The sequence below is a fragment of the Ambystoma mexicanum genome, chromosome 1p (genome assembly GCF_040938575.1).
Source record: "Ambystoma mexicanum isolate Mex_15411 chromosome 1p, UKY_AmexF1_1, whole genome shotgun sequence".
Lineage (NCBI taxonomy): Eukaryota > Metazoa > Chordata > Amphibia > Caudata > Ambystomatidae > Ambystoma > Ambystoma mexicanum.
Window position 1 is genome coordinate 102,075,734 of NC_090921.1, and position 12,681 is coordinate 102,088,414.

Genomic DNA, 12,681 nt, shown 5'->3' on the forward strand with positions numbered 1-12,681 from the left:
TCTGCTAAGTCCTTTTGGTCTTAATACACCATTAAAAAAGTTACCAAATTATAAAAATGAATGCCATTACAAGGACACTCATAACTATAGCTATATGTGGGACCTTTACCAAGTATATTAAACAAAAAAGGGGTCTGGGAGAACCCGAGACCCATGAACGCCAACAAGCAGGCAAGTACCCACTAGTGTGCTCAAATAAGTGCAGTGTCCTAACAGCCCTACCCTAGTACGTGAGAGTAGATTTTAATCATGTGCAAAAATTCTCTCCACCTGTGAGCCCCCTTATTGGGGCCAGTTTTTCTAAAGTCAATTTAAGGGCTTCACAAAACTGAAGACTCCACTCCTAGTATAAGGCTACAACACCTGAGTATTTGGTAGTGCAGTCAGAGCAGTCAGCCTTATCTTACGAGGGAGAGATGGCTGTAGGAAAGTACAAAGAACCTATACCATACATCAGGTTCAAAAGAAATGCTTACACCAAGAAGTATTATAAAATAAAAATAAAGTTATTATAAACACAAGCAGAGCATATATCTGGTGGGGGGTTTGGGGGGGGGGGTAAGAACTTTGTCATACCATCCTATACAGTATACAAACACCACAATGCTGAAGGTAAACAGACCAACGCATAGACCTTGCTCAGAATAGCAAAGTAATTCTAGGTAAGTCAGACCTAATCAAACATTTGGATAGAACACTTATTCAGGGGAGTAAAACCACAGATTACTTACAGTAATTCAACGTTAGTAGACCCCATCAGTCATGCAGTGACAGTTAAAAAAATCACTTTGTAAACACCTCCATTATCAGGATACATTTCTGAATAATGTAACACAAATGAATTTAACAGTATGAACTTATAACATTTAGAATAACCTTCAGTTATACCAGCTAAAACCTAATGTTGTAATAAACTATTACAGTTGCTTTTCAGATCAGTGAGACAGATTAAGGTAAGCAATAACCCCTTACGCTACTTTAGGACATCACCCGGCAGACCAATGTAAATAAAACCCATAGTACACTTATTCAGAATGGCACAGCTAGTCAATGTAGGTAAAACCCAAGGCAGATGTATTCTAAACAGCCTATACAGCAAGTAAGGGGAAGCAAGACCCAGTGGTGAACTTGTACACTTATTTTCTGAAAGAAATAGTTTGGTGAAGCCAACAGCATTACTTTTGGGGAGTTGAGGATCCAATTCACAGGCATGTACAACAACATTATGTTGAGGAGAATTCTCATTCCTGTGCTAATTCCCTTCAACCTTAGAGATCCACAGCTCCGCTGCTGGAATGTAGGACTTTCATTTTAACCCTGGAGTGAGTGGGCTCTTTCTGACACGTGTTTTGACATTATTTGGATTAGGTGTTTCCTTTGTTTTTGGAGTCGGACAAACTCCATAGGCATATACTTTTTGTATGGTGACAGCACCTTCAGTGCAGTGCCCAAAATCTTTACATCTCACATAAGGTTTAAATACTCTTTCTTGTGTGAACTACAGTTCACAAGAATAGTAGAGTGAAATTGACCATCTTCTCTAGATCCACCACACACCATCTTAGGGCCCCCTTTTCCTACCAACTCATTTAACATGTTTTATGTTACCCTCACTACTTTAAATGGCTGGTGGCAGTGGTTTAGTTTTCCTACCACTGTGCTTTTCTACCACAGGCTGAACCCTCAGCTGGCCCTGGTAGTCTTTCACCATTTCTCGTCTGTGAGGTCTTCCTTGGGTTTTATTCAGCTTGCCAAACCAGGTTTAACCTTTTTGTTCATTTTGCCTTTGGCAGGCTTCAGTACTGACACTCATCTCTGGCTCCAGTGTGTCTGGCAGGGCACAAAGTGAGGGAGGTGCCCGAAACTCCCCAGTCCTTAGTCAACAGGGCAATCTGAATGTACCCAGTCCTGATTGGCTGGGTGCTTTGGAGGACAGCCACCCTGCTGTGCGAGTGACAGCTAGGCTGTGCATGAATGGGAGAAACTTGTATAAAAGACAGTCGACAACTGGGCAAAACATCCGAAGGAATCGTTAAGAAAAGCGTGCTGCATTCTTCTGGACTGTTAAACTGCCCAGTGAAGCCCTGCTGCTGTGCTGAAACTCGAGAGGAAGGATTCTTCCCCAACTGGCTGTACTTTGCTGCTGCTGGTACCAAGTGCCAGGGGTCGAGAAATCCATTATCGAGTGCAACGCCTAAGCCGGACCGAAGCTCCAGGCAGAGCCCGACGACACTCCCGAAGCAAGACTTCCCACGCTCGAGTCACCTCACCAGAGAGTTCAACTCAAAGAGTTAAGGAAGCCCATCCAGTGTCCAAGATCCGCTGGGGTGCCATTAGCTGGTAGCTGAAACCGCGAAGTGCAGCTGAAATGTAAAGAGCACGTAGCTGCCACCGACCTTTGAACTACTGTGCAGAAGTCCTCCTCTTGTCCCCACAATTGAGGCCCAGGAACCCAGAACCTGCCACACTGCAACCCGAACAGAAGTTTACCTCTGTCTGTAGCTTGCTTGTCTCAGTTGAGATTTGCAGTAGCTGCCTTTCTAGTTATTTTGGCCCTTAACTTGATTTCCAACAAGCTTTGTGCAAGACTTTTGTGCCATCTAAGAGTTACTGCCTCAGCTCCATCGATATTGTTCAAATTGACTTTGGCTGTCCTGGTTCCCTGCAGGATCTTCATTGACTGATTCCAACTTTCCCTCATAGGTGATACATTGGTTTTCAACTAAAATAGCTGGGAAAGGGTGTATGTAGAGTTCATTGGGGTCTTTTAAAAGTGCTCACATGCTCCGAGAACCAGTGAACCTTTTTCCTTCCATTTACCTTTCCACACCCTCAGACTTTTACCAAGTACCAAAAAGTGATATATAAATGCCAAGACTGTCCTAGTAGCTGAAGTCACCTCAGGGTGTAGCAAGTGTGTGAAGCATCTCTAAAGAGCATCAACTTGATTATCTTGATTCTTTGTTGCACAATGCCCTTTTTAAAGACTGCTTATTTAAAACTGAAGGTTCAATAATAATGTTACTACTAAACCTTGAGTGCAGGTGTTATTTGGATACTTGTATGTGTGGATTTCGGTGCTACAGCACAAATATACCCCTCTTGAGATAAGTCTGGCTGCTCAGTCACTACCAACTTGTGTAGTACAGACCTATATCAATAGGTGGGTTACCTAATCGCAAGACAACAAGAATGGTGCAGTCCCCCACAGGGTTACTGCATAAAATCCTGCTCAACAATAAGTGCCTAACAAATGCACAATGCAACTATGTAATAAAGTGTATATTTGACTATTCTCGTGGATTGCTTATGGGCAGAACTATATCGGTCAATTAACCTGCTTCCCAAACAAACACTGACCTTTCTGCAACAGGTACTCACTTTGATAGTATGGTCTTTCTTTTTGGTTGGAACCGTATCTTATCCTTATTACGGATGGTTAGACATCCCTCAGAAATGCAGACAACCTGTGTCCAACTATACTACAGCTTGCTTAGGTTTGGAGTTCATTGCTTGGGTCATGGTTTAAGGCAGAATGGTAAAGCTCTGCATTCAAAAATGGAATACAATAGAAATAAAGGCTTTACACACAATTATATATTGTTTATCCCTGCCCTCCACCCAAGTATTTCCATTCGGTCAATACTTACTTTGTGCCTGCATCAGAGGCTGGGCAGGCTTCAGTTCAGGTAGAGCAGGTCTCTTGGCATCCAGAAGGAAGTTGTTAAAAAATGAAACCTCTTTCTTCACCTCTTCGATCTTATCACTGTGCTTGTTGTGGATATGCTTCCGCACAAACTCTGGACCCTGAAGGAGGAGAGAAATATTTGCTGTAAAACCAGTGGAAACATGTTATCAAAAGGCACACTGCAAGAAACACAAGAACCCCAGAGCATTCATGTAGCATTACAAGAACTGGCAATTAACAAGACATGCATACAGCTATTAGGTTGCTAAGTAGATTGGACAGATGGCAGCCAGGAAAGGCCTTTTCAAGTGACCGGGTCAAAAACCTGCCAAGTTGTTTACAGAATACTACATTTACAGAAACTGTAGAAATAAGGAAGGTCTATAGCTAGGGGCCCAGAGAAGGTGCGATGTTGCCCCAAATTGATAACATCACAAAGTAAAATCGTATAAATGGGGTGAGAGGGGTGATTGAGCCATTGAATAATGTGGTCGAGTATAATCCCTTTCTTAGGGAGAATTCAGAAATTTGCTAATTCCCCCTCTACCCCTCTACCTTAGAAACCCCCAGATCTTTTGCTGGACTCTAGTACTTTATTTTTTGCCTGGAGAGCGCGAGACCCCCCCCCCCCCACTCTCGTGTATTTTAATGTGATTTTGAACTCAGTTTCTTTTGGTTGTGGAGTCTGAAACTCCATAGGCATCATCTTTGGCCTTGTGTCACATCACCTACAGTGCAGTGACAAAGGGAAGTGTTTCAGATTTCCCAAAGGTTTAAATATCTTCTGTTGGGGAGAATTCTCAGAAATGGGCCAATTCCCTCTGCCTGAGAGACCACCAGCAAACTTTGCTGGATTTTGAGGACTTGATTTATTTAACCTGGAGAGTGCGAGACCATTTTTCCCCACTCTCGTGTATTTTAATGAGATTTTTGTACTCCATTTCTCTTCTGGTTGCGGAGTCTGACAAACCGCGGTTCCTAGCTGTCGAGATGGGCTTTCCTTGCATCTGGGGTCCCACACTCTGTTTAGGGGGCTCATGCTCAGTTAGTCCTGCTTCCTGGGAGTCCACAGGATCTTTCTGAGCTCTTAGCCAGCTTAAAAGCAACGCACATGATGTGGTGTTCCTCTCCTTGGCTATTCGGTTCCAGCAGTAACTGCAATGGAATTTCAAGCAGCTCCAAAAGGATGTCCAGGTGGCTTACTTTGGAAACGACCAAAGATGACAAAGCGTTTCAATTTGCTGGAGTAGCAATGTCTGGTGTAAGTACGTCTATACATCTTTGAGGGAGTTGGAGGTGCCCAAACTATGATCTCCAGAGCCAACCTATCAAGTTGAGAGTTTGAGGGCATGGATGTAGTTTCACCCCCCTGTCTTAGGACAGCATGTTGTAAGGGCATGGCATTGCCATGAGAAGAGAGAACCAAGGTTGGCGGGCCCACATCAGGGCCACCAGAATCATCTTGCCTGGTTCCTGGTGCATCTTGTGCACGATCTTGCCGAGCAGGGGAGTGAGGAGGGGGCGTGGGGGGGTAAAGGGGGCGCATAGTCCCATTTCCCTGACCATGTATCCAGAGACCATTCCCCTTGGAGCGGTTCTGCGGGTACCTGGTGGTGTAATCTGGGTACTGCGTGTTCTCCGGCGTTGCGAACAAGTCAATCTCTGGGAAGCCCCAGTCTGCGAAGACACGGAGAACAATGTCCAATTGCCACTCGTACTCCATGGGTAGTGGGAAGTCTCTGCCGAGTAAGTCTGCCAGAAGATCGAGTTTCCCTGGAACATGTTGTGACAGGAGGAACATCTTGTGTTTGAGAGCCCATATACATATGTTCTGAGACAAGTCTGGATAGCACTGGAAAGGGAGTGCCCCCTTGTTGGTTTGGGTAATACATGGCCATAGTACTTTCGGTGAGGACTAGGACAGTCTTACCCTGGAGATGTTTGGAATGCCTTCAGGGCCTTGAACACGGCTAGCTGTTCCAACACGTTTAGGTGGTTGGGTGCACTGCTGGGGACCACGCGCTGTGTGTCTGACGGGGTGGGTGGCTCCCCTCCATCACAGATGCATCTGTGGTAAGAGTGGCTTCTACTGCAGGGGCGGTGAAGGTTTTCCGTTGTAGAAGGTTTTCCCTTGACCACCACCGCAGAGACTGAACGAAGCCTGCCAAGACAACTACTAGATCGTCCCATTGTCCGCTGGCTTGACACCATTGGCTCGAGCGCCACTTTTGCATTGGGCACATGCGCAGACATGCATGTGGAACCAGATAAATGGAGGCCATCATCCTTAACAGTCGCATGGCTTGGAGTACGGTCACCTCATGAGCGGCTACATAGTGAGGGATCTGGAACAGCAGGTTTTGAACCCCCTCGTTGAAGGGAAAGACAAGGCTTTCTTTGGTCCCAATTAGAGCCCGCAGAAACTGTATAACCTGGCTGGGGTCTAGCCTGGACTTTGTTTATCAAGAACCCTAGAATAAATGATATCTGCAGTCTTCTGGGCATTTGTTAGGCATGTTCCATACGAATCGCCAGGTATTAGCCAGTCATCGAGGTAAGGGTGGCCTGGGATGGACTGCCTGTGCAGGTGAGCAGCTACTACTGCAGTAACTTTGTGAACCCCGTGGAGCTCAGGTAATGCCGAACGGAAGAACCTTGAACTGATAGAGAACACGCACTATCACGAACCTTCGGTGGTGCGCTGGCAGCTTTGAACTATGAAAGTATGCATCCATCATATCGAATGTTGCCATGTAATCCCCTGCAGCAGCAGTGGAATCACTTCCTGCAATGCTGTCATTCTGAACCCGTGGTTTGACATACTTGTTAGGGAGAATTCTCAAAATGTGCTAATTCCTGTACCTTAGAGACACCCCAGCTCTTTTGCTGAACTTTGGGACTCTGTACTTTTTAATTCTGTTTGTTTTCTGTATTTATTCTCTTTGGATATGGAGTTTTAACCAACTCCATAGGCCTTTTATTTGTGTGTCACAGCACCCTCAGTGCAGTGACACAGGGAAGCCTTTAGGCTGTCCCAAGGTTTAAATACATTCTCTGGGAAACAGTACTTTATCCCAGAGAAGGTAAGGATAAATTGCTTTTACTAGTCTTTTTAAAATTCCTAGACACAGCACACACCATCTTCCTGTAGAGTGCTGGAGGGGCTACCTAGTATCCCCCCCCCCCCCATGTCTAGAAACTCATGTAGCAGTCAGATGCTACGCTTTCCTATCGAAATGGCTGGTGGCAGTAGTTTTACAACGAACTACCATGATTTTTCCCAACCGCGAACACCTGAAGCTAAAAATTGCAGGAGCCATGTTTTTCATGAAGGCGCCTTAAGCCCCTTTGTTTAAACGGGTGCTGGTCTTTTTTCACCATTTCTTTTTGGAAAGGTCCTAGTTTCTCTGCGTGACAAACTAGGTTTGGTCCCTTTGTTTCTATGCCTTTGGCGGACTTCAGAACTGAAGACAGCCTATGGCGCCCAAGTGTCTGGGGTGGGCAGGAAGAGAGGGAGGTGCCTGAAACTCCGTGCTTAGTCTCCTAGGAGACCCAAATGCACTCTGGCGTGAGTTTGGCTGACTGTCGCGCAAGGACAGTCACCCTGCTTGGTGAGTGGCAGCTAGGCTGGAATGAAAGGGAGAAAACTGTTTAAAAGGCGAGTCTCTTGGACTGGAAAGCAGAGTGAACCATTGGAACAAAAGAACTGAAGAAGAGTTGGAAAAGGACAGCTGCTGCAACTCCAGGACCGTTGGTTTGCCCGGTGAAGCCCTGCTGCAGGTCAGAACTGCCAAATTCATCTCGACAGAGAAGCCACTTCAAGGACGACTTCTTCCTTTGAGTTGGTGGCATCAATCAACTCGTAAGCCACTTGGATACCATTCTCGGAGCTGGTTAGGATTGATCAGGGGGAAGGACACCAGCTAGTCTTCCATTTTGCCAGCTTATTTGACCTGTGCAGTGCAGGAGTCCGGGCATCCTCCCTCTAGTCCCCATGGCTGAGGCTCAGGAACAGCGAGGATCTGCAGGAACTGCCAGGAACCAACATCTCCAGCTGCATCTTTTACTTCATACTAAGGTACAGTGCCAACCCAACTGAAAGAACTTGGCCATCTCTGTGAAAGTTTGTGAAACTTTCCCCAACTAGCGACCGAACATAAGATTATTTTTCGTACAAACTACTTCTGAGAACATTGGCAAAGATTTTACTGTTTACTACAAGACCTGCTCTTTCCTATCCAAGACACTAGCCCATTGACTTTGGCCTAGGCCTATTGAACTGAAGTCCTCCAGTGAGCAAACTATTTGCACTGCCTAAGAAAGTATTTGTGAACTATTCTATTAACGTGTGTCTTTATACTCCCATTCAAAGTAACTGAAACGCCATTTTGCTCCTATTTCAGGGGAGCCTAATTTACTACTTTATTATTGAAGTATATTTGTGCATAATATTAAGTTGCCTCCTTCTAGTGAATGTTTTCTAAATGACTAATAAATTAGTGTTTTACCAAGAAACCTTGAGTGCAAGTGCCTACTTGAACCATTGTGATTGTAAGACGACCTTGTACTGCTCACATTCCCTCTTGAGATAAGCCTGGCTGCTCAGCTTGCTACCACAAATTAATACCAAAAGTTGTTTTTTGTTTACACCTGGAGTCCTAATTGTATGTCGTGGTCCCCGAGGGTACTGCATGCAATTGTGCCCAAAACTTGTTTGCTGGGTGCAAGTCTCACATGGTGAGATCCTTTTTGGGTACAAGGAAGTACACTGAATAAATACCCTTGTTTACCTGGGGAATGGGGACATCCTTTTCCTTCAGGATCTTAACCTCTACCAGCAGGATTTGCAGGTATGTTGGCGATAGGCGCGTTAGGACAGTTTTTATGAAGTCCAACTAAGGGCTTAGTAAAACCATTCAACTGAGGCAGTACAAGACTCCACTTTTAGTATAAGGCTGTACCACCGGAGTTCATGGTAGCGTAAACAGAGCTCATTTTAGGAGGGAGAGAGGGCTGTAGAATCAGTACAAGTGAAACTAATACAAATGATCCAAAGAAATACTGAAACACTTTGCACTGTAAAAGTAAAGTTTTATTTAAATACAAGCAAGCCCAGATAAATATAGGGGGTAAGTACGAACACATATGTAATCACAATATAAAAACACCACTATACTAGAAAGTACACAGACCCAAGTATAGACCTTATTTGAAGTACCCAACAGTAGTTCTATGAAAGTCAAAACCTTTTCATACACATTCAGTTCAGGTCACACCTATCCTTGGGGGGTAAAAACCAATGGTTACTTTTACAATTACATTCAGTAATGCAAGGGCCGTAGACCCTTACAGTTGTATGATTCTCAGTCACTTACAGTCAACTGGACAATATACTTTTGGTGAATAGTGCAACACGTATTCTAGTTGCAGTAAAAACCTGTAACTACTTTCCTCATAACAGCTATACTAGGTGCTTTTGAAATCAGGGAAACCCAGATTGACATAAGCAGTAACTTGGGTAACTTATTTTTGGATGGCACACAGCTAACACAAGTTAAGTAAAACCCACCAACATTAATTTTTAACCTCACAATGAAGGGGGTAGTAAAACCCACTGTCACACTTTACTGAATGACTCAGTTATTCTAGGTAGGCAATAACCTAATACGGACTTAAGGACAGGCTAGCAGCAAAACAGGGGAAGCAAGACCCAGTTGGGGAACACTCATACAATTATCCTCAAAGGACTAATCTGGTGATACCTACACTTTACTTTTGGGAAGCAGCACAACATAATCACAGGAGATTAAAATCCCTTCACAGCTACTTTCTTTTAGACTGGCAAAAAAAGTTGCTAAGGAAGAAAAGATGTTAACCATATTTTTAAGAATATGGCATCACACATTCAAGATCTATACAAACTTTCGTAACTGTCCCGCTTCGAATTACAGTTACTAACCAACTCTTTACAAGTAACTTTTAAACATTTCTTTTCTAGGCAGAAGTCCCAATCCCTTGAAAGTCTTTCCCTCATTATTGGCGCACGAGTGTTCTCAGAGGCAGAAGGGAGTGTGGGGGGTTACTAGGACTAGTGATCAACAGGTAGTGTTAGAATAGGTTCTTTAGTAGCAAAAGTCAGAGTTCCTTAGGAAAACTGGGTAAACAGGTGAGTACTTTCGCATTAGAAGAGGGTCCAGGGGCTTTGCAGAAGACATTCTAGCAGTGGACCTGTGTACTGGATGAAAGCCCCCCCCCCCAATCACAGAGAACACCCCACAGCTACACAGAAATCCTAAGATATTTAAGGTAAGTACATACCCAAGCCAACAGTACCTCAGCATTGCATTTTCAGGAGGAGAACTTCAGGGTCTGCAGCCGGTCAGTGGATTCCTTGTCCTGGAGACTGAAACAAGACCTCAGAAGAGACTTTGCAGCAGGGATCGATTTCTCTAGGCAAGGTTCCCCTCGCGGCTGAATGCAGTTCTGCAGATTTGGCGCCTTTTCAAGGAGCAAAGAAGCAGACAGAACATTGTGGTTGAATTCTCGTTGTGTTAAAGGTCCAGCACTCTGGTGAGGGGACTTTTTGGACTCTATTCATGTCTCTGGAACTCCACCAGGATGCCCACGAAGTTTCAGCGAGATTCAGAAGACTGAGTACCGCACGATGGCTTGAGGTCCCAGGTTATAAATGCAGGTCCTCTAGTCTAGTGGGTCTCACCAGGCTCGGTCGTTTTCGGAGGCCCCAGGTCACTTTGAAGGAAGGGCTACAGCAGGCTCAGGTTACTCAGAAGGCTCTCCGGTCGCTAAATATCATCTCAGATGCTTCTTAGTCATCCTCTTCGGTTTAAATTCCAGTGGTCGACATATCTTCATCTTCCAGGTTCGCAGTATTTATCAGGAATTACAGCACAAACTCTGCATTCTCTCCCTGCATTTTACAAGGGGCGGTCTGGTCGTCCAATCAGGACAGCCAGCCCCCCCCACTGGGCTTGGTCCTCACTCAAGCAAGGCGTAAGACAAAGGGCTGGGGAGTTTTGGACTCCTCCCTCACTTCCTGCTCACAGACTGGAGCCCAGGGGACTCCGGCCAAAGACAAAAATCATAAAGAAATGTCCCACCCTGAATGTCAGGGGAAGGAAGAAATGACAAACATGAAAATGGTGAGAAAAAGATGGGGCATTTTGGTAAAAATGGACACCCTTAGGTCCTTTTATTGCAGCTGTGAACACAGCCCATGGTAAAGGTGCACCAAATTAATACAAGGTATCACTGCCACCAGCCATTGAAGGTAAGCTTGTCACTAACAGAATTTTTAGTTTTAGTGTGAAAGGGGATACACATTGCATCTCCCCAGCACTCCATACAAGGTGGGGTGTGCTGGTTTCACTTAAAATGTAAAAAGGGATCCAAAGATCCTTTGTACCCTTGGGAACTGTAGTTCACTCAATGTTAGCAAAAGAAAGTTAAAAGGGGAGCACCTAGTGCAACTCAGCAACAACAGGCACTTATTGCCGATAAGTTGTTAAAGATGATTACTTTAAAAAGACTATGGAGAGTCTTAAAAATGACACCCATAAAAACAGTTAAAGATTATGTGAGTGGAAAAACGTTCCCACTCACTGAGGTATTAATGAAAAATTTCCCACTAGTAAAGCAAAAAGTTCTGGGGTTGAACCAGGAAAGGAAGATTAACCAGTTCTGTGCAAATCCTAGCCAACAAGGCGTCTGCTCTTTGGTGAATGGTATCGAAGTGGCCAGTGGAACTTCGATGCAACAACCATGGGGGACGGTCTTGATCACCCACTGGTCTGATGGGACCCCCTCCCATGCATGAATGAACATCGACAACCATTCCTCGACTGGGTAGACATGGGAGAGGACCCGGACTGGAGAGTCATTTTGATGCAGAGGCTGGCGAACCTCTTGGAGTTTCTGCTTACCCTTACCTCTGCTGGTATCAGCTGTTGCCAGATGCACCTTGTCCAGTGGACCATGGGGTACCTCCTGCGCCATATTGCCCATGTGGCGATCGGGAGAAGGACTGAACCCGAAAGGCACTTTGAGAGTTTGCACCTCCCTGCTGTTGAAAGGGCTTGGCTGTGATTTGATTAAGGGACTTTAGCATCTCATGCACTTTCTTTGCCGTTTCCAAGGCGTCACCCACAGCCTTAGCAAACAAGTTACTCTTCCACGGGCTTATTTATCGAAGTCTCCGGTTTGAAACCGGAATTCTTTAGCCAGGCGTGTGTCTTTTTTTAAATGAAAATGATTTCTAAAGATATTTAGTTTTGACTGGGGGCTAGACCTCAAAGTTTGTAAATATCTGCAGGGCTGCAGTGTGTGTCTACGTAAAGTATTAATATGCTAAGTAGGATGGCTGCCAGGAATTGCTGATTAAGAAAGGAAGACTTTGCAGAATACCTTGAAAGGCAAGAAGGACAATTGTGGATGAGCTAAGTTAAGAGTATTTAAGCCCCAGGCCCAGCACCAGTCTTCAGGACCTGGGAGCGGTTGAGGGACAGAATATACCACTCTGGGCAGAGTTCTTTGCCAATCCTCACTTCTGTACAGATAAATTTGTTATCGTTTGCAAGATAGTATGGCCAGCCATTCAGGCCTCTGCCGTAGACAGTGGCACCCCAGCTCTCTTTCTGGAGGTCGTAACAAACAGTCTGGAGTAGCATGGCCTCGAACGTACATAGGGTCAGAGGGTGAGGGGCAAAACAGTTTCTCAACCTGAGGGTTGAGAGCCCTTGTAAGGAAAGGAGACAGTGAATGAGCAAGGTGTTTCCTTACATAGTTCAGCAGAGGTATAGCTCGACTTGTAGGAGGTTTTTCCTTGAGGATGTCCTTGACAAAGTCCTGAACAGTTTCCTGTGTGGCGATATGAAAATGTTCTGCGGCCCTCTTCAGGATGGCATTAAATACCATCTGGTCATCTATTGTCGATGACTGCCTCTGTTGAGGTGCGGAAGGCAGGTCCAGACAAATAA

The 12,681-nt window shown here is 45.0% G+C and overlaps 1 protein-coding gene across 1 annotated transcript in view; it reads right to left on the reverse strand.

Annotated features, from left to right (window-relative positions):
• SRRT (serrate, RNA effector molecule) overlaps positions 1 to 12,681 on the reverse strand; it is a 413,786-nt gene that overhangs the window by 43,592 nt on the left and 357,513 nt on the right. The window contains exon 17 of the mRNA XM_069644249.1: positions 3,651 to 3,807. Within this exon, the coding sequence (XP_069500350.1) occupies positions 3,651 to 3,807 (157 nt within the window). The remainder of the gene's footprint in view (positions 1 to 3,650; positions 3,808 to 12,681) is intronic.